General features: G+C 41.5%; 1 protein-coding gene across 1 annotated transcript in view; it reads right to left on the bottom strand.

The window, feature by feature from the left end:
• Window positions 1–229: 229 nt before the first annotated feature.
• The window catches only part of LOC118333662 (disks large homolog 5-like), a 25,815-nt gene continuing 793 nt past the window's right edge, over window positions 230–25,251 (bottom strand). The window contains exons 2-32 of the mRNA XM_035669408.1: window positions 20,295–20,363; window positions 19,327–19,495; window positions 18,843–18,986; window positions 17,051–17,234; window positions 14,646–14,902; window positions 13,960–14,272; window positions 13,030–13,260; window positions 11,580–11,764; window positions 11,345–11,470; window positions 10,950–11,082; window positions 10,734–10,858; window positions 10,356–10,531; window positions 10,046–10,149; window positions 9,598–9,690; window positions 8,348–9,310; window positions 8,145–8,268; window positions 7,493–7,637; window positions 6,721–6,842; window positions 5,895–5,975; window positions 5,640–5,799; window positions 5,298–5,375; window positions 4,715–4,877; window positions 4,498–4,631; window positions 3,999–4,163; window positions 3,635–3,818; window positions 3,262–3,410; window positions 2,743–2,913; window positions 2,455–2,648; window positions 1,543–1,686; window positions 1,258–1,385; window positions 230–340 (exon numbers count right to left, since the gene is read on the bottom strand). Of these exons, the coding sequence (XP_035525301.1) occupies window positions 230–340; window positions 1,258–1,385; window positions 1,543–1,686; window positions 2,455–2,648; window positions 2,743–2,913; window positions 3,262–3,410; window positions 3,635–3,818; window positions 3,999–4,163; window positions 4,498–4,631; window positions 4,715–4,877; window positions 5,298–5,375; window positions 5,640–5,799; window positions 5,895–5,975; window positions 6,721–6,842; window positions 7,493–7,637; window positions 8,145–8,268; window positions 8,348–9,310; window positions 9,598–9,690; window positions 10,046–10,149; window positions 10,356–10,531; window positions 10,734–10,858; window positions 10,950–11,082; window positions 11,345–11,470; window positions 11,580–11,764; window positions 13,030–13,260; window positions 13,960–14,272; window positions 14,646–14,902; window positions 17,051–17,234; window positions 18,843–18,986; window positions 19,327–19,495; window positions 20,295–20,363 (5,525 nt within the window). The remainder of the gene's footprint in view (window positions 341–1,257; window positions 1,386–1,542; window positions 1,687–2,454; window positions 2,649–2,742; window positions 2,914–3,261; window positions 3,411–3,634; window positions 3,819–3,998; window positions 4,164–4,497; window positions 4,632–4,714; window positions 4,878–5,297; window positions 5,376–5,639; window positions 5,800–5,894; window positions 5,976–6,720; window positions 6,843–7,492; window positions 7,638–8,144; window positions 8,269–8,347; window positions 9,311–9,597; window positions 9,691–10,045; window positions 10,150–10,355; window positions 10,532–10,733; window positions 10,859–10,949; window positions 11,083–11,344; window positions 11,471–11,579; window positions 11,765–13,029; window positions 13,261–13,959; window positions 14,273–14,645; window positions 14,903–17,050; window positions 17,235–18,842; window positions 18,987–19,326; window positions 19,496–20,294; window positions 20,364–25,251) is intronic.

The following is a 25,251-nucleotide window of genomic DNA, read 5'->3' as shown; positions in this document are numbered from 1 at the left end:
AGAATTACAATGATTTTCCTCAGCTGTGTGTTGGTGGAGGAATCTGACATTGAAGTGAAGTTGGGTAAGATCAAACAAGCAGCTGGCACCAAAACAAAAAGAATATCGCTTGGACATCAACACTATCGACATGTTCTTCAGGCAAGAAACCAAAAAAAAAAAAAAAAAAGAAAAACACAACCCCTGAAACAAACACATTTTGAAAACGGACATGGGATTACTCAACTTATCATCGCTTGGCATTTTTGTAGCGAATAGAATATGCCGAATTGGGTAGATGTGAACGCTGTGGAAGGCGTTCGATGGCGTGGAGGGCAATGTCAAGTAAACAGTGACAGTCCTATGAGAGAAAATGACAGCAAAAGACTGCATGCAGAAATGGGGGATGATTCAAAGCAGAATGTTGCAGGAAAATATGCCAAATGACCTTACATTTGTTTCTTACACTGTTGGTTTTGGATACATAACTAACATCCAAACATAAAGCTTGCACTATTAGCTGCATTTTAGATTTCAAGGTGGCAGTTCAAACCATATTGTTCAAGTTATGCTTATTTTGTATCATAGACAAATATTACCCATGAATACTGATGCACAGGATGTGATGTGGTAATACCTTTATCATCTAGTATGGATTTAGCTCCAAGGGTACAAAGACAACACAATCTTGTCATTTATAAGAAACTCAACAAAGAAACCTGCTATCGACTTTCCTAGTTCACTGTTCTCAACCTTTTGTTACGGGTGCTACCACCTGGATGGCCTACAAAAAGCTGCCTCTAGTGGCACACGGAGGAATTTCTGAAATATTTCTTTGAATATGAAAAAACTTAGGAAACTAGAATACTATAAAAATACTACAAAAATTGAATGAAAATATTTAAACTATGGGTTCGCTGAAATGTAATTTAAAATAATTCCTGTAATATTAAGTTTCAATATCAAACTGCTTTGTAGTCACGTTCATGCATGTAGCACATATTTACAACCATAATTAGTCATGAGCTAAAATATGAAGGCAAGAGAGTCAGTGGATAAAACGATCGTGGCTCCAAACGGGAACTATTAGGAACAGAAGAGCAGGTTCAGGAGTCCTTTTCCACCTAATTAGCTCTGCTTCTTGAACCGGTTTCAAAACTGTCCGTAGCTGAATAGTGTTGGCCTACGCTACAGCACAACGTTGGTCATAATGGTGATAGAGGCTAATCATATTTTCTGGAGCTTGTATACAGTATAAAAACTCTGTGCGATATTTACCTTCTCTGTGATCTCTTTTATTGATGCAACAGTTGTCACATCGAAATGGCCACTCCTCCGTTTGTAGTCGATGAACACACAATCCTTTACTCCCCGTTCTATTGCCTGCTGAGATGCCTTCATAATCTCTGAGGTAAAATAAGTCAAATTGTAAAAGTTACTACTTGTTACATTAGTTTTATCATTTTCTAACTGGGTAGCTTATAGTAAAACACCAATGATGTGAAGCCCTTCATGAATGAATACACTCTGATAACAGACTTTTTTCTGTGTGTACAAGCTCACCAGGCAGACAGCGACAGAACTTGGTGGGAGTCTCCTTCACTAGCATGTCCTTACTGGCCTCCACTAATGGACCCAACACCAGCACTGGTCTGGGGGAAGAGCACTCCACCCTCTGAACCCGCTGGTACATCAGGCTCATTCCATCTGAGCAAAAAATAAAATAAAAATAAAATCCAATGAAATACAAACGACTCTACAGAGATAGAGCTGTTCTTTAATAACCACAGTTATGAATTTATGTATCCTGGGAAAGGTTCTGTGGAGCCTGCATGTTTTTTTATAGCACCATCCTGCTTTATAGCCACACTTTCATAACTGGGAGCTGCCTGACATATCGCTGTCTGACTAGCAGTAATTTTAGGTGTAGTCACATTAGTATGCACACACAGTACATTTGCATTCCCCATCCAGATACTTCTATCTGGTAATGAGACACAGAGGTGTATAAAAGTATATATCTACTGAAATAATGTACTTAAGAGTGATATTAAAGTATGGCACAGCACTATTTTGGAGTATTTGTTTTTTATATTTTTACTCCAGGGACAAGTATTTGTATTTTTCTCCACTACATTTATCTGACAACTACTTTGCACATTCACATTTTTATATTTTACATATTTCTTTCTCCTGGAATTCTCTCTTCCTCTTTCCTTCTTTTCAGGCCATAAACAGGATATACAAGATTTTCAACAACAGCAAAACCAAACGAGTCCCATTATTTACTGAATTTAGTATACTTTGCTGCAAATACTTTCTGTTTACTAACATTGCACATTTTGAAAGCAGGACTTTATTGTCATTAAATAAACAATGTGAATAATTCTTCCTCCACTGCTGTGACAAAAGTTCGCTCTGGAATCCACCAGTCTCGTTTTCTCATTACATTACTCATTAAAGCTCATTTCTCACCCTCTCCGATGGGTAAAGAGTCGGTGCTTATGGCGTCCAGAGCCATCAGATCCTTCCCATCCTTGGATCCGCTGCGTTTGTGTTTCAGCCTCCGCCGGAAGAAGGATCTCCGTGCGGCAGCAGACAGAGTCTTGTTGGTGCCGTTATCGTCTTTGTCGGCCATGCTGTGTCTCCTGTAGAACTCCTGGTCCATCCTTATGGAAACATATCCGCACATTCACGTGAATGCTTGATAAATATGAAAGACCTCATTTAGATTCACAAAAATTAAACATCGGCTGGACTTACATGTATTTACTTGGAATCTGCCCCTTTCCCAGCTTCTGTGCATTCTCGTCAAGTTGCCAGGCCATCCAGTAGCCAAAGTTGCCATTTGGTAGCGTATCCTCCACATACAGGATGTCATCTTTGTTAAAGCTCAGTTCCTGCTCCACCTCTGCCACCCGCTCATAAAGTGCTCTGACAAGAGATGAACAATGAAGCCTTTATGATGAATATATCCCTCTGACCTTTGAAGAAGGACATAGCAAGACTGAAAGACAACTTTACAGAAGATTAAAGAGCCTGTAAAACAGATCATGTGTTTAAGATTCAACACTTTTATAGATTAAATCACCAAAACGTGGTATGAATTTGTCTATGCCTGTTGTTAGGCCTCTTAAACACTGCCTAACATCATGTTACAGAGCTTATGATGACTTACATACATACTTGCCATTCTTATTGCCAGACTCCCTTGAATGCTGCAGAATCCAAATGTGCTATAAAACAACTGAAGTTTTGTTGAATTGTTTGATAAATACGTACCTTATGTAAAATCCGTCTCCATGTGACTCTTTGATCGCAGTAAGGTCATCCACGCAGTTCTGGACCTTGAATGTGATTGTTTCAGCTGGTTTCAACATTTCCAGGTAAGCTTCTTCTTTCGTTTTGTTCTTCATGTTGATGCCGTTGTACTGTTTGAAAACATCAATTACGTCGTTGACAAAAGGACACTTAGCTTGGCTGCCAACACAGAATGACTCATCATTTCCAGCAAAAGCAAACCAATGACAAGAAAGGGAACACAAAAAGTTATATAGAGGGCTTTTAGTAAGTTGCACTGCACATGCTTATATGCAACCAAATCTGCTAAAATAGAGCAGCTATGAGGTTCTTAGTTATTTAAGTGATACTGTACCTCCAGTATTAAGTCTCCAGGCAGCAGGCCATCAGGACTCTTAGCAGGGCTGTCGTCATCCAGACTTTCTACAAAGATGCCATACAGGTTCCCTCCACAGATCTGAACTCCCAGCTCTACTTGGATCCTCTTCAACCTCACCAGCCGAGGCTCTGCAGCCCGCCACGTGCTTGAACCAGGAAGCCTGAAGACAAACTTCACAGTCAAAATTTGATTCGGTCCGTACCTCCACCTAATCCCACCACAATGCGAACGCTTTTTAGAGTTCATGTTCATTGGCTGTAGTGACACAAAATTGGGAAAATACAAACAGAATATAAAACTAAACATAAAAAGAGCAGAATCGGTGATGTTCTAGTCCTACCTGAAGGAGCTGTGAGGGCTGGTGGCAGGAGTTGTCTGTTTGGACGGCGGCGTCATGGTGCCCTCGTCCTGCTCACTCAGTGTATCCACGGTGGAGTGATTGTCCGGGGTGGTGGCTCCGCTGTCTTGGGGGGTCGGCTGGTTGCTGATGGACTCCATGCGAGAACTAAGGACAACAGGAGCGCAGTCCAAATCTGTTCAAGTCTGTGCTAAATTATTTAAAGTGAAAGCTATTCATCAAGCTTCAGAAATAATGTAAATCTTTAAAGAGACAACACAAAGGCTGTGGCAGACATTAGCCAAACAGTGTTGTCTTGAATATTTACTGATGATATTTAACTGATATATGTAGAGTAGCATAACTGTTCCATTCATTTTCTCACATTACAATTAAAACTTCCCCTGGCCTTGTGCTGACAGGCCTCCCATGCCAGAACGGTTCATTTGATGACCTAAAGTTTATGAAACCAATCTGTACGTTACTGTTGTGGTGTTCTTACCCTGAACGAGAGTGATTGCCCAGCTGAAACATGTGAGGATTATACTGAGCCAAAATGGTGACCGTGTCACATTGCTGCCCGATCACCAGCCGGGCCTGCTGCTCGTTGGCATTTCGCAGGTTGATTCCGTTAAACTAGAAACAGCAGTGATTCGTTAGAAATGCAAAAACACAATAAAACACAGGCAGATATTTAGTTGAAGTGCTGGCTGCTGTACCTCGAGGAGTTGGTCTCCGTACTCTAAACGGGCTTGATGAGCGATGCTGCCTGCTGTCACTTTGGACACAAATACTCCCCCGTTCTCTCCACTCACAATGGAGATCCCCAGTGGTTCTGCTCCTTTCTGTACTGTCACATTGCGTGGCTCCTCCAAGTATGGCCTTCAGGGACAAAAAAGAAGAACATTTTGTACAACCTTAATGTTCTGACATTTGTGGGACACCAAGAAGACTCCTGCCACGATGCAACATGCAACTCTGAATAATATAAACTTCATCAAATACAAAACTCAAAAGAGAAGCTGTTGCCTGCAATGCAATGTATCTAGCCCCCGGGTTAAGAAAGTCTCGACAGTAAGATACTGGAGCTGTGTGGAACGTGCCAAGTGCGTTTCAGAAACCAGCTCAAAGTCATGCAATCATACAAAATTCAAGAGCATTCTGAATAAATAACAAGCAAAGAAAGGATGATGACTGCGTTCATATCTGCAGTGTGTACACACAAGGTCTTGATATCCGTGCTCTAACAGCCTTGCAGATAGTTCAGAGTACTGTATGTGCTCCAAGCAGCACAAGACAAACCTCAAGCTTCTTAAAGAGAGGAACTTGGGCTTAACTGCCAGTGGAAGTCTGACAGAGGAAGTGTTATAAGAGACAAATCTGAGAAGGAGATGGAGAGAGGAAAGAAAGAGAGTGAAGATTTCAGGTTATAATGAACAGCAGTAGAGAGGAAAGAGATGAGAATAAAATGATAGATGGAGACTGAGCGTTCTAATGATACGAGATTGAGGCTCACAGCTTTGTTTACTGCTTTACAAGCACTTAATCACAATGAAGCAGACAGAAGTACAGACAAATGGTGGAAAACACGTCGTGTTCTGCTGAATAATAGCAGCATAACGACCCGGAAGAGGGCTGGCCTACCCATCCTTCCGCCTGTCGCCAACCGGAGCGGGGCTGACTGATATCCTAGGCTGGGTGGAAATGGAGCTCTGTGATTGGCTGCTGGTGAAAGACGATGTCTCTAGGTTGACAGGGGACATTGGAGGTGTTGGGCTGCTGCACTCAGAATGTGAGAGGGAGCCTGGAGTGGCAGAGGAGAAAGGTATGGGTTGAGACTTGCCGTTTACTGCTGTAACACTCATTATCAGACAATGTAGCTGCTAAACTAAACCGTACCTCTGTCAGATCCAGTGGAGCGGGGATAACGAGTCGGAGGGATCTTAATGCGTTCTGCCCTAAACTGTGGAGTGGAGGAGTCTACAGACCACAAACACAGGAAATTTATTAAAAAAGGGTCAGTTCAGTGAAAATAACACAAATAAAAAATAAAAATACACTTTCTCAGTTGTCTATGGAGTTATCAAGCCGTGCAGATACAGGGTTTCCCCCCAGGGTATTGCTTAGTGAATGTGGTGAGCTGTTTTTGGCTGCTCTGATGAATTACTACAGTAATAATGTGTGATGTGGCCAATCAGTCACTGTCTTCTCCTGAGCTGAGTCAGACAGAGTGTGATGCAATTTGTGGTCAATTTAGTTGCTAGATGACAGTCGTAACAATGATTAAATATGTGGCTTTTGCTATCATGCTGCTGCCCCATTTGACTGATATTTCATAAAAGTTTAATTTCTTCTGACTTTGCACCCCTATAACAGTTTAAAAAGAAATCAAAATTGATGCCTTAGAATCAGAGATGTAATCTTTTTTAATTCCCAGGGTTCTTCTTTTTTGTCAAAACCTGGCGCCCACGTTACCCATAATGCAACTCTAACGTCTACAGTCTGAGCTTCATGTGTTTAATGCTAGTAGCGGCTAGCCTCAAGCAGAGATGAAGAGCAGGCTACAAAAGGTCTGTGGCTCATCCAGAGTAACTCTAAACATGGGCAAACAAAACTGCATGGCTAGATACCACTGGCCCTTTAAACATAAGAATATATGACATATCATTTACAGTACATGTTACACAAGTTATGAGTTGTCAAAATCTTTGGGCTCTATACGTACCCAGTCTGGTACCCGAGGGCAGGGAGTTGGTGCTGTGCGGTGGTTGGCTGCAGCTCGTCTCATTCAAGTCTCCAGCGTGTTTGTGGCTGAGGTCCAGACTGAGGCGACCTTGATGCTGGGGGCTAAAAGTGGAGAGAAATAAAGGCCTCAATAAAGTCCCCCAGCAGTCAATTGTTCAACCCAGAGCAAGATATAGTTTTCTTCTTGCCATCTGTTCATAAGATCTGGGGCAGGATAACCACTGTTGCTTTGTACAATAAATGCACCATCACAGGGTTTATTAAATCAATGTTGAATGTGAAAAAACCATACTATGGCTGCAACCAATGACTACTTTCAGCATCAGTTACACAATTCACTGTTAAATCTATTACATTTCATAAAAATAGTAAAATTCACAGAGCTCAAAGTGGCATCCTAAAATGTCCTGTTTTGTCCAATCAACTGTCAAGAAAACCCTGAATATTAAATTGACAAAGATATTAAACATTTTAGAAGCTGGAACCAGAGAATGTAGTTTTGCTTGATGAAAACTATCAGACATTTTTAACATTTAGTTTTGGCTGAACTCCATTTAGCTGCTTCAGTTTCCAAGGTCCTGGTATTGGGCATAATGGTTAACTGTCTTACTGAGACCCTTGAATACGTCAGAGTCATTAATGTTATTTGTAATACCTGCGCTTCTACTATAACAAGTCAAAATATTAATATAATTAGTGTGAACAACAAAAAAAGAAAGAGTTTGGGAAATGAATACACTGGTAGATGTTACCTTGTGTGTGAATGTGGGTGGACGCCTGAGCTGGGAGCTGGAGGACAGTTGTTGGTCTTGATCTCATGGCTCCAGGCGGTGTAGACCGGGTTCTTCATCACAGCTGTCACAGCAGGACACGGGGCCAAACCTCGCTGTGCTGGGTCTGGAGCAACACACACAGAATGAGAGCAGAGATCACATCAGACACAGTGATGAAACATAAAGGTAGGGTCACATTACATCTCTGTCCTTCGAATATTCGCTCAGTTTCCCCAATCAGTACTATTGAAGCACAAACGTCGGACGAATTCAAGCGCGCGTTTCCTGTTTCATTGGGATCTCCAGCCTGCTCTTGAGAACTCACAGGTTAATAGAAACACTGATGTACTGTGTATCGAAATGGAGAAGTTACTAAAGTGTTACTCTCATATACTGTTCACTCTGTGATCACCACTGATCAATATTTAGTTATTATCCATTAGAAAACTGGCATTACGCCCCTTTTTTGGGGGTCGACTGCAGGGAACAGTTTCTTGAACCGTACTGTAATGTGACCATACCTTAAGTCTCGATGCTAGTGAAAAAAACAAAATCACTTTAGAACAAATGTCAAGACTCATACGAACACTCCTGGATGTAAAAGCAAAACCGAACAGGCCAGGTTACTTACGGGGTGCGACGCTGCTGTAGCTGGGGGGTGCAAAGGGCATGCTGTACCGATTAGTTCGCATAGGAGAGAAGCGTAACAGGTCCATCGGCTCCGGAGAGTGCTCGTCGTTTGAAAAACTCTGTACCTGCGAGAAGCAATCAAACAGTTAATAACACACACATCGACAAGAATGCCAGATCAGATAAGGATAGTGTCTCAGTTACCTGCATGGGAACAGGGATGTGTAATGGAGTCACATTCCGCCGCAGTGCCGGTGCTGATTTTGGCCGGTACCTTCTCTTCCCCTGCTCCTCTGGCCTGCGTCGACTCCTCTCCCCCTCAGCAGGTTTCTTAGAACCGCTCTTGGTCTCTCCTGGGGGAGCATCGGTGAAATAATGTTGGTTCCCTGCCTCTCCCTCATCCTGTGGAATCGCGGGTTGGGTCGGGGAGGCTAGGGGAGTGCCGGTGATGATGGTGGAGTCTGACGCTGAGCTGTTCTGCTGGCGATGTTTGAACCTGAACGAGTCGCTCCTGGTTGGCGGGGTGGGAGGGGTCTGAGCGGATTCAGATATGGAGCTCTGAGGCGAGTGCTTGGGCAACTGAGAAAGAGACATGTAGTCCAGTTTTGCCTCTGGCCTTCTGAAAGCGCTCACATCAAAGATGGACTTCCTCTGTTTGGCTTTTTTGTAGATGGAGAGCTGGGCACACTCTGGAATAGATGCTCCCACTATGACTTTAGGCCACGTGCCTCCGCTGGGCTTTGCTTGTGAGCTCTGCACTCGGTCCACAGCGGTCTGAGGCGAGCTGCAATCAGAGAGCGCGGGGGTGAAGGTGAAGGTGCGGTTTTGGAGCTCCTGCCTCCTGTAACAGAAGTCCGGGTGGGGCTCTGAGGGACTGTGGGAGGTGGAAAGGGAGCGGGAGTGTAGGGAGCTGTTGGAAAAAGGCTTGTGGTGGCAGTGAACACTGCTGCCGCTGCTGTCCAGAGAGTCACCTGTATCTTTACACACTTCGTTCCCTCTGTCACAGCTGCAAACGTCTGTTTGTGTGGAGCAGTTGTGCTTGGAGCAGTTGTGCTTGGAGTTCCTGCAGTTCCTGGCGTGGATCTCACAGGACTGGAGCCGAGAGATCTTTTCTGAGTCTCTCAAACTTTCATATAAACTCTGGCCAGAACAACTCTGTGGGAGGAACTGTTGAGGAAGGTAGGCAAATAATAAATTGTTATTTTAAAATAATTATTTTTTTAAGTAACAAGAAATAAAAGCATAAAAGGATCACCTTTGAGGACAAAAGCTCAATGACTTGCAGTTGGATGTAAAAATGACATTTCATCCCAGTTTGTAAGATATCTAACATGCAAAAAAGCTAAAGATATTCCTCTAAACGGCCTTTTTTGATTGGGTCTGCTCCGTAGTGCCTGAGACTAGATCAGTGCCCCAGTTTTTAAAATGGTGTATTGTATGTCTGAGGACTTCACCTTCATGAGGGAGATGCTGAGAGAATCACGGCAGTTCCTCAGCAGAGACTCACATTCAGAGAGTGACTTGTTATCGAGTGCAATTCCATTGATCTGTAGTAAACAAAAACAAAGCCAAAACAAACTGCAGCAGTCACAACTTGCCCCCAAAGACAACATAATACAGATGGAGGAGAGGAATAAATAGCTACTTTTTCTAAATTTGACACTAGCAGAAACTATTCAGCACTGCAGTTTTGTTGTATTTCCTGCATACTAACTACCAAAACTGTATACTAAGAAGATAAATACATAATGCATTACTATGTAGGGTATATTTGAAACAAATCTCCAGTGTGTTCCTTGATTAAACGCAACCTGTGGTCAGTAGAGGGCACTAGAGGCCAACTTTCAACTGTCTCTTGGCATTACATGTGATTAAACTTCAGTTTCTGGGCAGCATACTCACAGCTAACAGTCTATCCCCAACAGTAAGAGCGCAGTCTCTGGCAGCTGGGCTGCCTGGAGCCAAAGTGGCAACAAACACCCCACTTTCCAGACCTATGCCACTGTCTGAGAGGTAAGACAGAAAAATAATCAGAACAGAAATCATATTACACGTCGTGTCCACCCATTCATCCATTCATCCATCCATCCAAAACAAAAACCTCAAATACACAATGAAAAACATCGATGTCTACTGTATTTAGTGTACTGGAATGTCATTAATTGACTGTTAAAAGCAGCATTTTAATGGTAAAGTTTAAAGTTAAACTGACCTTTGTGTCCAGCGAGGTTTATCTGGATTGGAGTGATAATCCGTCCTCCCAGTGACTTCCTTCTACGAACCACCATATTGATCACTCCCTCACCACTCAGTACCGCTTTGATCACCTGCTTCCTATCCTTATTTGTCAGGTCCACATCATTAATTTTTAACAACCAATCATTCACCCTGTACAGAGAGAACAGAGTGATGGTTCAATGAATCAAATCAAAGATTTATTTATTGTTATCTACTTTTTATAATCAAAATCTTTAGTTTTTCCAACTTTAGACAATAATTTGTTTAGGTAAACAGACTGCACTGAGCAATTTGCATATTTTATTTAAAAAGATAATACAATTTGCTTTATTTACAGCAGTGAGATATTTACCTTAGTCTTCCTTCAGCCATACTTCCTTTATCCACCTTACTGACAAATATACCACAATCTCCTGGTAAATAAGGATCATTTACCCCTTCAGCGATATCAAACCCCAGTGCTTTCAAATCCATATCCTGGATAAGACAAAACATAGCTAATTTAGTTACAGTTTGACAGTACAAAAAGTTATTTTACTGAAAATAACAAGCTCGCAGTGGTTCTTACTCTGTGCTTCTCAAATTCTACAACTTCCGTCTCCCATTCCATTGAGTCTGTGTCAATGGCTGAATCATGTGAACTGTGAGCCATTAGCTGACGAAACCTGGCTTCCTTTTCTAACTGGTCCTCCATCTTTTCTCTGCAGGAAACAAAAAAAGGTGTATCTCTTAAACAAGCACAGCCTTCAGAAGTGATGTGAACTTTGCACAGGGAGTGACATAATTCATCCACTGGGTGGCACAATAGATCAGGTACGAAATCTACATTGTGGAAACCCAAAACAAGAGGAGCACAGACTGTGACGCAGTCTGTGTTTTTAACCTAAAAATAGTGTAGAAGATGGCATCAGCCTGGCAAGAAGTTTAAAAAAAAATAAAAAATTGTGTGGAGGAATGACTCACTTTAGTTCTTTGAGTTCCCGTGCAGCATCGTTCTTCTGTTTCCTCGTGTCATCCAGATTTCTGAGAGCATCTGCCAGATCACTCACAGCTCTGTCCCTCTCTCGCCTCAGGTTGTCACACAGCGTACTGACAGATGCACACATTTTAATAATGTGTCACACAAAATGTAAACAAACCTATTTTTGTCCAAGTCTTTCTTCACTAACATGCAATGTAACAAACACAGACTCCTTACCGTATGCTCTCCCTCTCTGCCACTATCTTGTCCCTCTCCTGAAAGGCCCAGTCGCGTCGACACTTGGCTACCTCGGCCTCTTGCAGGGCCTCCTTCAGCTCCTGAGAGATGGCCTCGTACTGCTTCCTCAGTATATCGATCTCCTTGTTGGCTCGTTCCATGTCCAGAGTGGCAGAGTCTTGTTTCTGAATTGAGTAGAAGCAAATGTAAGATGATGAAGGTCAATGCACAATTGTACAAAAGATGTGAGCAGCAAGGTGCTTTTGATCCAGTATTGTGCTTGATGTTATGGTAGACAAGCACTTTGCTAAATTTAATCATTTTAAAGTTTGTGAGACTTTATGCTTTCTCCCCTGCAACAACTATTTCTGAGACACTTGAGGCTGTGTTCATCACGACATTAGCACTGTATCAAAAATTCAGCATCCTCATTAACTTCAGTGAAACCACAGCATTAGCTCAGCAGGGGTTCTGGTGCACAAAAAAAAAAAAAAGTTGTACCTGGCTCTACTTATGCTGCAACGCAATGTAACATCATCTGGCAACTCTTCACATTTGGCAGTGAAATACATGCAAACCCTCATTTGTGGTGAGCTGATTTATAAGAGTAAAGAGAGTAAAATCTAATGGTAATATCAGTCTCTATGCAGTGTTATAGCACGTGTTAAGCCTTCAAACTCATTGATCTATTGCTTAAACCGGACTTCCAGTCTCATTTGAAGCAACACACCCACAGCACTGAAGCCCTTTGCACTTTTCACCGTAGTCTAAAGGCTAAAGGCAGATCAATTTTCCAGCACAAGACGAAAACTCCCATATTGACTGACCTCAAGATGACATTTTTCATAATATTAAACCATAAACACCTCATATAAATTGCAGCAAACTAAAAAGCTTCCACCCATGCAGTCTTGTAAAGGTGGTTTGAGGCGTGACAGTCACAGATCGGATTAGGTAGTATGGTTTAAAGTGGGTCAGATGTAATATATTAAGTGTACTTCTCACTGAGAGTCTGCTGGTGTATCCGCACATGCTCTAAATAACTGTACAGTAGGGAGACTGCCAAGTGTAGTGAGAGCATTAATTAAGTCCATAGCTAAATTAATTCCATTAGACTTGTGCTGTGCTCTTGTTTGGCTTAATTATCCATTTCTGATGCGGTGCAGTTTTCTTTGTGCACTTCAAAGTCAGAGAGCCTTTTCTCTGTAATTGCTGGTAATTCCCTGATGCAGGAATCTCAGCACTTTCATTGCAATTAATCTGACAATCACACAGGAACAGTGTGGCAGCTGATATGCACCTTTCTCAACAAAAATCAATGTGTGGAAAGTCGCCAGCTGCTGAAAAAAACATTTACTACTACTATATGAGATGGGATGAAGGGATTATTGTCAGAGGAATAAATCAAGCCCTCCACTTGTAATGATAAATCTCCCGTCTGTCTGGCTACCTGTCTGGCCTGGTAATACTCTCGCAGCAGCTGGTCCCTCTGGATAATGGCCTCCGTCCTCTCCTTGCGCGCCACGTCCCTCTCCTCCCGCACCGTCTCAATGTCCTTGCAGGCCTGGCTCAGCTCCTTTTGGGCCTCGGCCTTGTCCTTCACCTCGTGGCAGTATTTCTCCAACAGTTCGTTCTTTTCACAGATGGCCCGGTCCCTGTCCATCAGTGCTGAAGCCAGCTCCTTCGTAACACACAAAAGCATGTCACAAGTGGATGACAGAGATCAGAAGTGAGTAAATACTCATAACTTTCTGACTTTTCTGTGTCACTCCAATAGATAAAGAGTGTTTATTTTTAACTTGGATGAGAATTTCGATGTTTAAAGCACTTTTTTTTTAATGCTTTTATTTTGTATTGTTTCTTCTACTTATCTGTACATAGGTATATTTCTTGTGCAGTTGTGACAATGCTTGAGAATCAATACAATCTTATGTCATCTCACAGAACAAAATGGGTGCTACAAAGAAAACTTCCTATCAGGTGAAGAACTGAGGATTACACAGACTTTCTTTCCCTCTTTTTTTGTAATAGCTGTCCATTTGTGTTGTCCGGTTTGGGTTTTATTTTTTGGCTCATCCTGAACTGTAGCCTTTCAATCCCAATAATGACACACGATTACTTTTTGGCAAGCCTAAATAAGTTCTGGGTGTTGCCAAAATGAATGATGACAGCAGCTAAAACCAGCTTAACTACAGTCGATACATTTGGAACACAGATATTATGCAACCAGTAATTATTCATCAAAAAGTTTACTTACATTATCTTCCACACACAGCATGAAAAGTAGCCTTGTCAATTTGAAGCAATGATCTCTTTTACAGATATGATTCAACAACATGTTCTCCTAGTCCTTAATGTTGAAATGTAATATAATTCTTACCTGTCTGAGAGCCTCCAGCTCCTCGTTGGCCACTCGTCTCTCTGAGGAAGTGTTCTTCAGCTTCGCCTCTGCCATCTCCAGCCCAGTCTGAAGCCGGTCCACCTCTTTGATCACCTGGTCCCGCTCGCTCATGATCAGGCGGTACTCGCTGATCACGGAGTCCCGCTCCTCCTTGTATTTCTCACTGTCTTTCGCCGCCTTGAGCTGCTGGGTCTTCAGTCGCGTCACCTCTGACTGTAGCCGCTCCATCTCGCGCTGCAGCTCCTTGTTCTGGGCTGCAGCCTTGGACAGTTCTTGTTGGGTGTTGTCAAACCTGTACCACATAGGGAATGTATTGGGTTTTTACTGCTCTTTACAAATATTCACCCTAGGCAGATGAATATATAAATATAATTAAAACACAGATAGGCAACAAGCAAGTGACCAAGCTTGAAATCTCAGCATCATAAAGGAAAAAAGTTAAATAGGAAAAGCATCTGCCCATCTGCAAAGCTTCATCTGCCTTGGATTAAGAATGTTTTAAGCACTGTGCAGATTTGACCTTGGCATTAAACTCAAGTACTGAGTTTGTAGCAAAGTTTGCGGCAACTGCTGTTAATCATTAGACTATTTTTCTAACAGCTGCTGAGTATGTGTGTACAGCTTTTAGTGCTGCTGGTCGTGTGTGTGTCTGTGTTATTTTCCACCTTCTTATAGACGAGGAGTACTGGTGCTGATAGTGGATGGCAGCGTCTCTCTGCTTCAGAAGCATGTCCAGCTGTTTCTGCAGCCTGTGGTTCTCCTCCTCAGCCTGGTCCAGGCGACTCAGGTCTGCGTTGTGACCAGCTGTCTTCTCGTTGTAGTGCTTCCTCAGAGCCTCGTAGTCACTCTTCATGGCCTCCAACTTGTCCACGGCTGTGTCATACAGCTTGTTGAGGACGTCAGATGACCCCTCTCTCATCACCTGGAAATGACATCATTCAGGTACAGTGGCACAGCTTGTTTCATCTATTCATGGTGCATTTAAATAAGGAGAATAAGAATGCTGCCGAACACTGTAATGGAGTGTTTCAATATAATTATGTTAAGGAACGATTTCCTTATTTCAATTTCATTTACATCTATAATTCAGCTTAGCTTTAATGTAAAGTCTTAAATATAAGTGTCTTGGCACAGAAAAGTTACCTCATCTCTTAAGTAATCAACTAAAGCTTTAGTCCCTCAGCTGTGTGCTGAGGTAGCAAGCCAGACTTAAAGCCAGATACTGTATAGCTTAGACTGCCTAAAACTCTTTTTGGCACTCTGGATAACAATAATAAAAATAAAAAAAAGAAAAGAAAAGCAACCTTGTTAAGTTTCACAATGCTTGTAAAAACATAACACCACATTTTTTTTGGGGGGGGGGGGTTCAAAGAAACTCTGTCGTATTTTGCCGTTGCTGTTTGGTTTAGTTTAGTTGTTAAAGTTGTCACTTTGAACTCTGGTGTGGATCCAACAAATGCACTGAGACCAGCTGAACAGGTGGGTCTCTCATCAGCTTCCACTAGTTATCCTGGAGTCCAAAGACTGTGGTGCAGTCAGTGGACAGGACTGTACGACATTAGTATAGATATGTGATATTAGTTATAAATTCATGAGCTAAACTACAATTCTGTGTACTCAATCTATGTGCTGATCAGGAAAAGTGAAGAAAGAGATACTGGGGCATTTTGGTGATATAGTGGAACAACACTGTGGTCAGTTTGATTATGATTTTGAGACCTTTGTTGCACATCACACCTCCTTCACTCACCCAATGCTTCCTCTCTGCCCTATACTGAACAACTAAAAGGTAAAAATGCCCCAAAAACTCTAAAATACAAAAATAATCCAAGAAACAGGGAGTCTATAAAATTACGTATGGTAACTTGGTGACACAAGCGCATCAGCAGTGCAGCACTTTTCCTGATCAGAAAAGTGATTGTGCCTCTGTACCACTCTACAGATTTTGGCAGTTTCTTATTAAAAATAAAATAAAATAAAAATAATCTGTGAAACATAATGGCCACACATCTATCCTATCCTTGATAATATTATAGTACAAAACACCTTGTTTTGTCCTGTTTCTATTGTCATTATTTATGACATCTAACCATCACAATAACCATTTTGTGCAGCGTGACAGTTACTTACTATAATAAACCTCATTAGATTTTCCCCTGCAGGTCCGTGTAGTGCTGATGGTGGTGCATGAAAGTCACCAAAACTGCCCAATGAATGTGATGTCACTCCATAATATATGAAGCGATATTATTATTACCCCTTGTTTTTGTCTGTTTTATGAATACAAATACAATCTTATAAGCCACAGTGTATTATTTGGTGCAGACCAGGTAAGTAGGCTTACCTCTAACCTAAATCCTACATACAACATACATTTCCTTCCAGATATATATATTTCTTTTTCTAGTAAATTACCATATAAGCATACCATATAAGTTATGGATAGAGCGTCAAAAAGCTAGAGGACAAACCAGGACATGTTTCACACACGGTAAAGTACAGTATGTAATATGTCACTGGCATCTAAAAACTACACAATAAAGGTCGACTTCAGACTGACATCACTGAGCTAATTTGATTCCTTATTTGACTGAAGCTGAACATCAGTTCACCCAATGATGACATGAGCTCTGAGGACAATGAGGCATGTATCTTTGCTATCAAAGAGCCATGTAAGGCATTTCCCAGGGCTATGTAAGCTATTGCAAACATTTAATGATCTGACCTTCTGACTGAATGTCCGTCAGAGGAACAGTGAAAGACGCAGGTTAAGTCATTTGTCTAATCTGTGCGAATGTTTTGACTGACGGAGACACGGCCGGACAAACTTGTCTGACCCCATTTCTTTGAACGATGTCTTGGAAGTAATGGTCACCGAGAGAGAAATACATTGATTTCTGTCTCAAATGTCAAGATCCGAATGATTGAATCTCCAGGGCAGTCGGAGACGGGAATGTGCGAGTGCTACAGTGTGTGCAGACAATATGCACCTGATTATGTCTATGAATGTATTCTCATTCTCTGTAGCTGTATAAGCATGAATGCAGATGTGGATTAATTCTACAGGTACCTGCTGGTGCAGCATCCTCATGTCTGCCACCTCTCTCTGGTCATCGTCGTGCAGCCTCCTCAGCTCCTCGCAGGCCTGCTTAACGTGGTTGTGCTCCCTGACCAGCTGGATGTTGTCCTGTCTCACTGCCTCCAGCTCGTCTTTTAACTGTGCGTGCTCACTCGCCATACGGCTCTGCAGCGTACTGAGGAGATACCAAGGCAAGTAACATCAGACCGTAGGCACTGCCAGCCATGTTTAAAATCATCATTACAGTACTTGTAGCCAAGGGAAGGTATGACTAGGCCTTCTGAGTCACAGACCAACAATTACTCAACAAATTATTATGCAAGATGCATTGTTTACTCTACAGAACAAATGTCATGCCAATCTTTAAGTTGCTGACAGTCCAAAACCCAAAGATATTTGCTTTACAATGACATTAAACTGTGAAAAAAGCAGAAAATACACAATACTCACTCACAATACAGAAGCTGGAAACAGATGATATTTGGCATTTTGCTTAAAAAACTACTTAAATGATTAAGTAAATTTCTATTGATTACTGTAATTTCCTTCCAATCAACTAATCATTTCAGCACTCTTTAATTTCTTTAAATTAATGGACTCTGACTCTTTTTAGATGTGTTCCACTAAAGCACATACCACTAACTTGTTAGGCTCTTATGATGCTCAGTAGAACAGTAGATGAGCATGTTGGACTAGCACACATCCAACATGCTCATCTACTGCTTTATCTCCACCCTTCTGTAAAAATCAATGGTTCTCTCTCAGGCACCCTGATATGCAGTAGTTAGAGACTGTGGAATAAAATAATTACAAGGTATTTATATGAGTATTGTCTCAAGACGGTCTTCACCCCCCTTCGGAGATGCTAATTAATTTATGGCATTATTAACAGTTAAAAAAAGCCTCTTATGTAATACTGCTCAACTAGAAACAGTACAGACATAAATTACTACCAGGACCAATACAGTTCTCCATGATTACTGAGTGCTAATGCTAGCCTATGTGTTAAGTGACTTATTGATTTCAGTACAATGTGATTTCCCATTCACAGAGGATGGTGTTTAGTGTGAATGGATAAGTGCAGAGGCAGACAGGACAGTAATAAATAAAGACTCTCTCTGATGTGCAAACAGGGTCCAGAAGGCAAGGCTTAAACATGGCAATAATCCTTCATCTGTCTGTTTACATTGGGGCCAGATGTTGGTTCCCTACACTTTGGAGACAGTATGGCATCACGGAATCACACAAATGGACTGGCCTCCCCTTCACGTCAACTTGCCACAGCTTATTTCACGGGACGACAAATGCTCTGTTCGTAGCATTATCCTCATGGCACAGATGCCGTGCCATGCAGACAGGATTCAGATGGTGATGATGATTACAGAGCCATGCTTTGGCATGAACTCTTCAAGGGCATTACTTATAGAGAAGCAATTCAGTCTTTTCTCAACCTTTGGTCTGAAAAGACGACTCGGGATTTATACTGCTAAGAAGACAATGAAAGCAGTCTTTTTTTAATAAAAAAGATGAAATTAAATTGATGAAGGGCTGCGAGGATTTTTTTTTAGGCTTAACTCATCAGCTTTTGGACTGGTATAAAGGCTTCATCCCTATTACTCTCACAAAAATAAAATCTGTTCTATGCAATCTGCTGTGAATATGTCAGAGGAAGAACTGAATACCAGCTAAAACCCTGCAGGCCGAGCACAAATGCATACAGCACAAATGCGCCAGCTGTTAAAAAATTTACAAAAAAGGCCCTGTAGTAGGCTTTTCCACTCACTGGTAGAAGTCTGCTTTCTTCACAGCCTCCTCGCACCTCTTCAGGGTGGTGCTGTGCTGGTTCTGCAGGGATTGCAGGTCTGCCATCGCTTTCATGCACTGCAGCTTCAGACGCTCATAGTCATGACCTGTTTTTGAGTTTGGTCTATTTCACAAAGAGGGAAAAAGGCAGACATAATTGAGTTTTAAGACGCCACATGGGAGGATGAAAGAAGGAAGAGCGGGATAAACATCATACAAACTTTGTGCCTATGTGAATACGAGAGGTATCATTAAAATTGTATGCTTACCCCTTGTTTTACAGAGTTGAGCATATTTTGCATCGCGTAAGACCTACCTCGCTTGTGTTTTTTGTTGCTTTTAAAAGTTGAACAAGGCAAAAAGCCTCTATTCACAAAGTGCAGGTATACACAGGATCACTGCCCTTTTCTGTAAATGTTTGTTTTGGAAAACAGGCACTTAGGTTCACGAGATCAGAACAGTACCTGCAGTCATCGAAGGTGGTTCCAGGTGAAGAGAGAGCCAGACGTTTACGTAGTTCGTCCCTCTCGCGGGTCACGTGTCTGAGCTGGAACAGAACCGTCTCCATCTTCTCGTTCACCTGGTGGCTGTCCATGTGGGCGGGCGGAGGGGAGGAGGCTTGACCGGGCGTACCTGCGTGAGTCAGCATGTCACTGGTGGCATGTGCCGTTCACAAAGCTCAGATGATGGGGGAATTAGTGCAGCTCCATCGATTTCTTAAAAATGCTCAATCAAGCTAATAGATTAAAAAATAAAACTGACACGTGCTCTCAAAAAAACTCCAAAAAGCCCATGTCCTTTTTTCTTTTTTACTTTTTACTGAAAACTAGAAAGACAAGATGAAAGCACGGACAAAAGACCAGTGTACTCACGAGTCCGAACTTATTTGGTTTAAACATTAAGCAATCACAAGCAAGAGCTCTTTGTTGCAGCTACTGGACCACAAATCGACAGATTCATTTACAGTATGTAACGAGAAAACACCCCTTTAATCATTGCTCACATTTGTGCAGCCAAAATCAGTTTAATATTCTACTTCATTATTTATCTACCTCATTGTTGTACTCATTAACCTCAGTACTTGTGAATATATCACACAGAAATCCCCCCCCGATAAATCCAAGCTCAGTTTCCCTAAGAGAATGACTAAATGAAACAGGTCTGTGTGTTTGTTTGTTTGTGTGTATGTGCGTGCGTGTGCGTTTGGGGGTAGAGGTTTCTAAATCCTTCTCACATCTGTGTAATCACTTGCATGTGCTTAGAGTCTAAACAGGCAGCAACCAATGACTGACTATTTGACTGAACATTATCTGCAGAGTATGAGTCTAAGGTTGCATCCTTTCAACATACTCGCTTTTTCCAGGAAGATAATGTTCTTTTCTGACATTTTCTACACCTGACACCTGAACACCACCGTGAGCGCCACACTCACCTAAGCTGCTGAGAGAGCTGCTGCTTTCGGAGTCCGACGGCATGGTGGACAAGATGCTGTAAGTGGACCCTGCGAGGCGAACAAAAACATTAAAGTCAGCTGTGAGTGTACTCGACCATGTCTGCATTATAGTAAGATGATTATCTTCAGCATTGTATGGTACATCAAGGCTCTGTGGCTTAGGTTACATTCAGGGGCCTTTACTGAAAAAAGGCCAGCTGGAGGCATAATAAGGTGGGACTTTCCCCAACTTGGGATGACGGGGCTGTGGGCTGACAGCAGAGTGTGGCTAATTATCAGTTGGGCAGGGAGCTTGAATACTGACTAGCCAGGGCCCCAAAGAGGCTGCAGCCTCAGAGCTTCTCCTTTTATCTCCTCTGACAACATCACACAGTTCCCCCTGTGAAAGCCCCTTCTTTTATAGCCTACAGTGATTCATAATTAACTGTACAGAAAGGAAGCCTCAGTACAACACTGGAAGTATTACAGAGAGGATTGTGTTATTTGAAAAAGCAATGTTAAAGTAATTGATGATTGTTTTCACCATTAGTAAACTATTGATTACTTTTTCTTTTGTATTTAATTAAAGCCACTATGTAGAGAATTGTAATGTGTTTATAGCATTTTTCATATCAGTCTGAGGGCATATGTCCTTGAGAAGGTAGAGAAATGTAATAATCATGGTAAAAACTGGGGCAGTCCGTAGGTAGATCAAAATAGTGGACAGCAAATTTTGGAAATAGCTACAACGAATATATTACATATCTCAATTAGAAATAGTGTGGGGCTGGAAATAACGATTATCATCATTGTTTAATTGTTTATTAAAGTCTCAAATATCAATGTCAGCCTCAATCATCCAGTTTTGAATTTCTCAAAACACACTGAATAATCATTTAATCTCTAAAATGCCAGAAAACAGTGTAAGTCCCGGAAATGTGTCCTGTAAAAACAGAAAAACAGCAAATCTTCACGTTAGCAGGTGAAACCAGCAAATGTTTATTAATATAAACTATTTCTATATTGACTCCATTTTTGTCCGTCAGTGTTTTGTTGGTTGATTTGCTTCGACACCACTCCAAAGTCTTTACTCTTTTAATCCAATGTGAATCTAATAGGCACCTCCACACATTTCCTCCTTTGGTGCTTAACATGTTTAACAGACTGCACAAGCCTTGATCAAACAGCCAGCAGTGCACATTTACTGAGATCTAACTTTGCCGTGGGACGAGCAGCTTATAGTCCGGTTAAATCAGCAACTTCCTCCCCTGATGTAAAGGCTAGGGGCTCGACTCGGAGCGGGAGCATGACAAACGATTCTATTTACCCACGTCTCAGTACTCTAAATCAATCCCTGGCTGGCTGTGTTCCCACTAGCTAAAGGAGACTATGAGTTTGATTAAGACTGGAAGGAGCCCAGCTAACATGGCTCACCCCTCTTTTTCCCAGCAAAGGACTGAAAGAAAAAAAAAAAAAAAAGACTGATGTGCCTCAGGAACCGTGGCATCCCACGGATCAAGCTCTCTTTGTTCTCGCTCTAGCTTAAGTTTCCCATGACTCTGTTTGAGCAGAGAGTGTCTCAATGGGCAAGGTTCACTGTGTCATAGCTCACTCACTTTTCTGCTCCGTGGAAGTCATGTGACCTGGACCTCGCTGTGGGTCTGACCCTCGCTCAAGTATCTCATTTGGTGTGATCTCTTTTCAAAAGTCACAGCAACTCTGTGGAAATGTTCTGTCCTATGTTAAAACAATTCTCTCAAAGCTGAAGACAGGAGCAACAACAGGGAGTGCTGATATCTAAAATGACATCTGGTAATCTGCTCCACTGATAATGAATGAGAAACACCATGAAAATGGCTCATGTTCTTACTCAGAGCCGACTCTGGAGTTAAAAAAAAAAACATTAGGGTGTAAAAGATCAAACACTTTTTATACTGTATGTGTCATTAAGGTCACATGTCTTATTCAGTGATCCAACGGGTCCAGGAAGTGTTGGTTGATAACAACACGGAGGAAGTGATAAAACAAAACTTTCACTGATAACCGATACCTGTGAATTCATCACCATTTAAAAGCTGAAATCTCTAGATATTTAAGCAAAAACAAAGTTATGTCAACCTGTTGATGTTAATATGGAGTGACAATCTGACCAGGTGAAGTATGAGAGGTTATTAACTGTACTGATGAAATAGGCCTTTTTCACAGCAGACATTTTGACTGGCCATAGTAGGAAGAGCACAGGTGCTATTAACATTAACTTTCTATTGAAGAGTCTCAATAAGACACGGTGGTGCATCAGTGAGCAAGCGTGTGCAGTTTACAGTGCTGCGATTTCAGCAATCATTATGTTTTCACCTCTGTTTTTCCTCTACTCTAACATGATAAAAAGATGACCTTGGTAACCTGTGAAAGCCTACAGATTGCCTACCGAGAAGCTTTACACACCTTTTTTCCACATATGCACTGTATTCCACGTGCCACTTGGTGCAGTCATTAATTGTCTTTGTGAACTCTGGTGATCCTTTTCAACTAGCCCCCATCATCAGGTCACAGTTTCAATCTCAAACTTTGGTTTATTTATCTAATAGTCTGGATTTCTTTAATATGAGCAGTATAACCACATACAGTCACAATCATGGGTATGAAACAACTAAAAATCATTTTTGATTCTGCAATAAAATGCAAACTAGTGTCTGTCTTAATTGCCCATTGCAAAAACATGATTGAAACTTCTTCCCCCCTTAATAAGGAGTGAAGGAAATGACAAAGAAAACATAAGCTACTACCTACCATCCAGTCTTATGTTGCAGTAGCCCAGGACAGCCAAAGCGAACACGTCACGATACACACCCTTATGATATGCTACCGTCATGTTATTGTTTTTCAAGAATAGGCTAGAACACTCTGTAAACAAAAGGTCAGGTATACAAAACTATAGAATATCTTGGTAAAAAAACAAACAAATGAGCCCTTGGGGATACACACCTTTTTAAGTACTGTGCAAGCACGCATCATATTCACATCACAGTGAAATTCTTGCAGCTCGGTGATCATTTCCACGAGCTACTTTTAGCATCTCGGCTGTTGACGTGGGACTGCCTGCTGTGTTTAACTAACAAACATGCCCTCCCTCTTTAACACTGTTTTGATTTCAAAGATGATCTCGCTCCCTCGCCCCTCTGGGACTGTGGGTGACTGGGGAGTAGCTCGGCCAGGCTGCTGACGGTGCACATTATTTCAAAACAGGCAGTAAGGAGCTCCTGTTTTAGCGGGGAAAGGCCCTTCTTTTGGCTGTGCAGTGGAGGAACCTGTCTGCCCAGTAGCAAGAGGCAGCTCAGCCCATTTGCGTCCTGTGTGACTACCAACAAGGAGCTGCAGACTACACCAGACTAGTAAGACCAACCCAGAACACGTTCATGTGCAAACCTCTTCGGCAGCAGGAAGCCTATCAGTTTTAGACTCGGTGCACGATTGTGAAATGCGGCGCAAAAATGAAAAAGCTTAGAAAAAAAATGGACTCACTCTGCAGCTTCGGTTGTCTTATAAATAATGAGGGCAGAATAAATGCATAATTAACACCTCACCATTCAGCTCACTGAGTATGACACGATAGCTGAGAGTGAACTAAATAACAAGCAATGCAAATGTTGCTTTTGAAATGCAAAAGGTGAAGTAGAGCAAGGGCCATGTGCCATTGCTGCTGCTGCTGCTGCTGAATATTAGGTAAACACAGCACATATGAATGAAGGATTTAGTCCTCGAAATGACACATTTTATGGCAAATAATCACCGGTTTGGTGAATTTGATGACAAATGTATTAGCATCATAAAAAGAGCATTTCTGCAGCTTTAGGAGTCAGCTGTGAGGAAGAAAAACATGTTTAGAGGAGACGGTGGCATATTTTTGTGAGCAAACAGGACTAAATGATTCTCATATTACACTAAATAAACTGCACAGAAGAGTAAATACATCCTAAAATAATTAAGCAGGAGACCTATGTGCCATTTTATCACTGTATCATCTGCAAGAGGTTTCAATGCTGATGAGGGTGAAATAATAAAAAGGGATGAAGGTGGAATTGGCAGTATGTCAGAACATTAAATCTAATGTCTATGTGTAATGTAGCTATTTCTCAGTTTACCACTAAAAACAAAATGGTGGTAAACAATATGATACAATATGTAAACTCTCCAGACCATTTTTATGTTAGAGTAGAATACTAATGTAATACTAAGCTTGTTGATCTCTGTTTATAAAGGGTTTTGATGATGTAAAAAGGTTATTCTGAATATATTTTACTACAGAAACTGTACTGCAGAGTGCTGAAATAGGTCAATGGTAAATTGATTACTTGAGTTGCCAAACATTTGCGGTTTGCAGTTTCTCAAATGTGAGGATTTGGTGCGTTAGAGATGAAACGATAAGTCACTTAATAGATCAATAGAACATTTAGCAGCAGCTATTTTCATAATCAATTCATTGGAGTTATTTTTCAAGCACTTCCTCCTCCTTATGTAATAAAGCAAGTATGTTTGGGGTTTAGGACTGTTGTTCAGATTAAATAAGCTATTTTAAAACGTCACCTTGGGATATTTTTTCCTGACATTTCAAGTAAATAAAGAAACTAATCAGCAGACTGACAAAACAATAATATTAATAACTGCTAGTCACTGCCTTACAAGCAATTTGCAGGCATCGACTGGGCTTCTGGGATTTATGATTACCACCGTAAAACATTTTCTGGCATTTTATGGCCCCAACAGTCACCAACAGATTCACTGATAATGAAAATAATCGTTAGTTAGTTTTGTACCAAGACACAAATGAAACTGCCATCTTCCATTCTCCACGATATTATCATCCTGCAGTCTACAGTGTGCATTAACGCACGTTTAATTATTCGCTCATTCATTTGACTTTGACAGTGGGTTATTGATTCTCACACACACACACACA

Source organism: Morone saxatilis, unplaced genomic scaffold, assembly GCF_004916995.1.
Source record: "Morone saxatilis isolate NCDOM2014 unplaced genomic scaffold, NCSU_SB_2.0 Contig1, whole genome shotgun sequence".
Classification (NCBI taxonomy): Eukaryota; Metazoa; Chordata; class Actinopteri; family Moronidae; genus Morone; species Morone saxatilis.
This window is presented reverse-complemented; position numbering and strand designations above follow the sequence as displayed.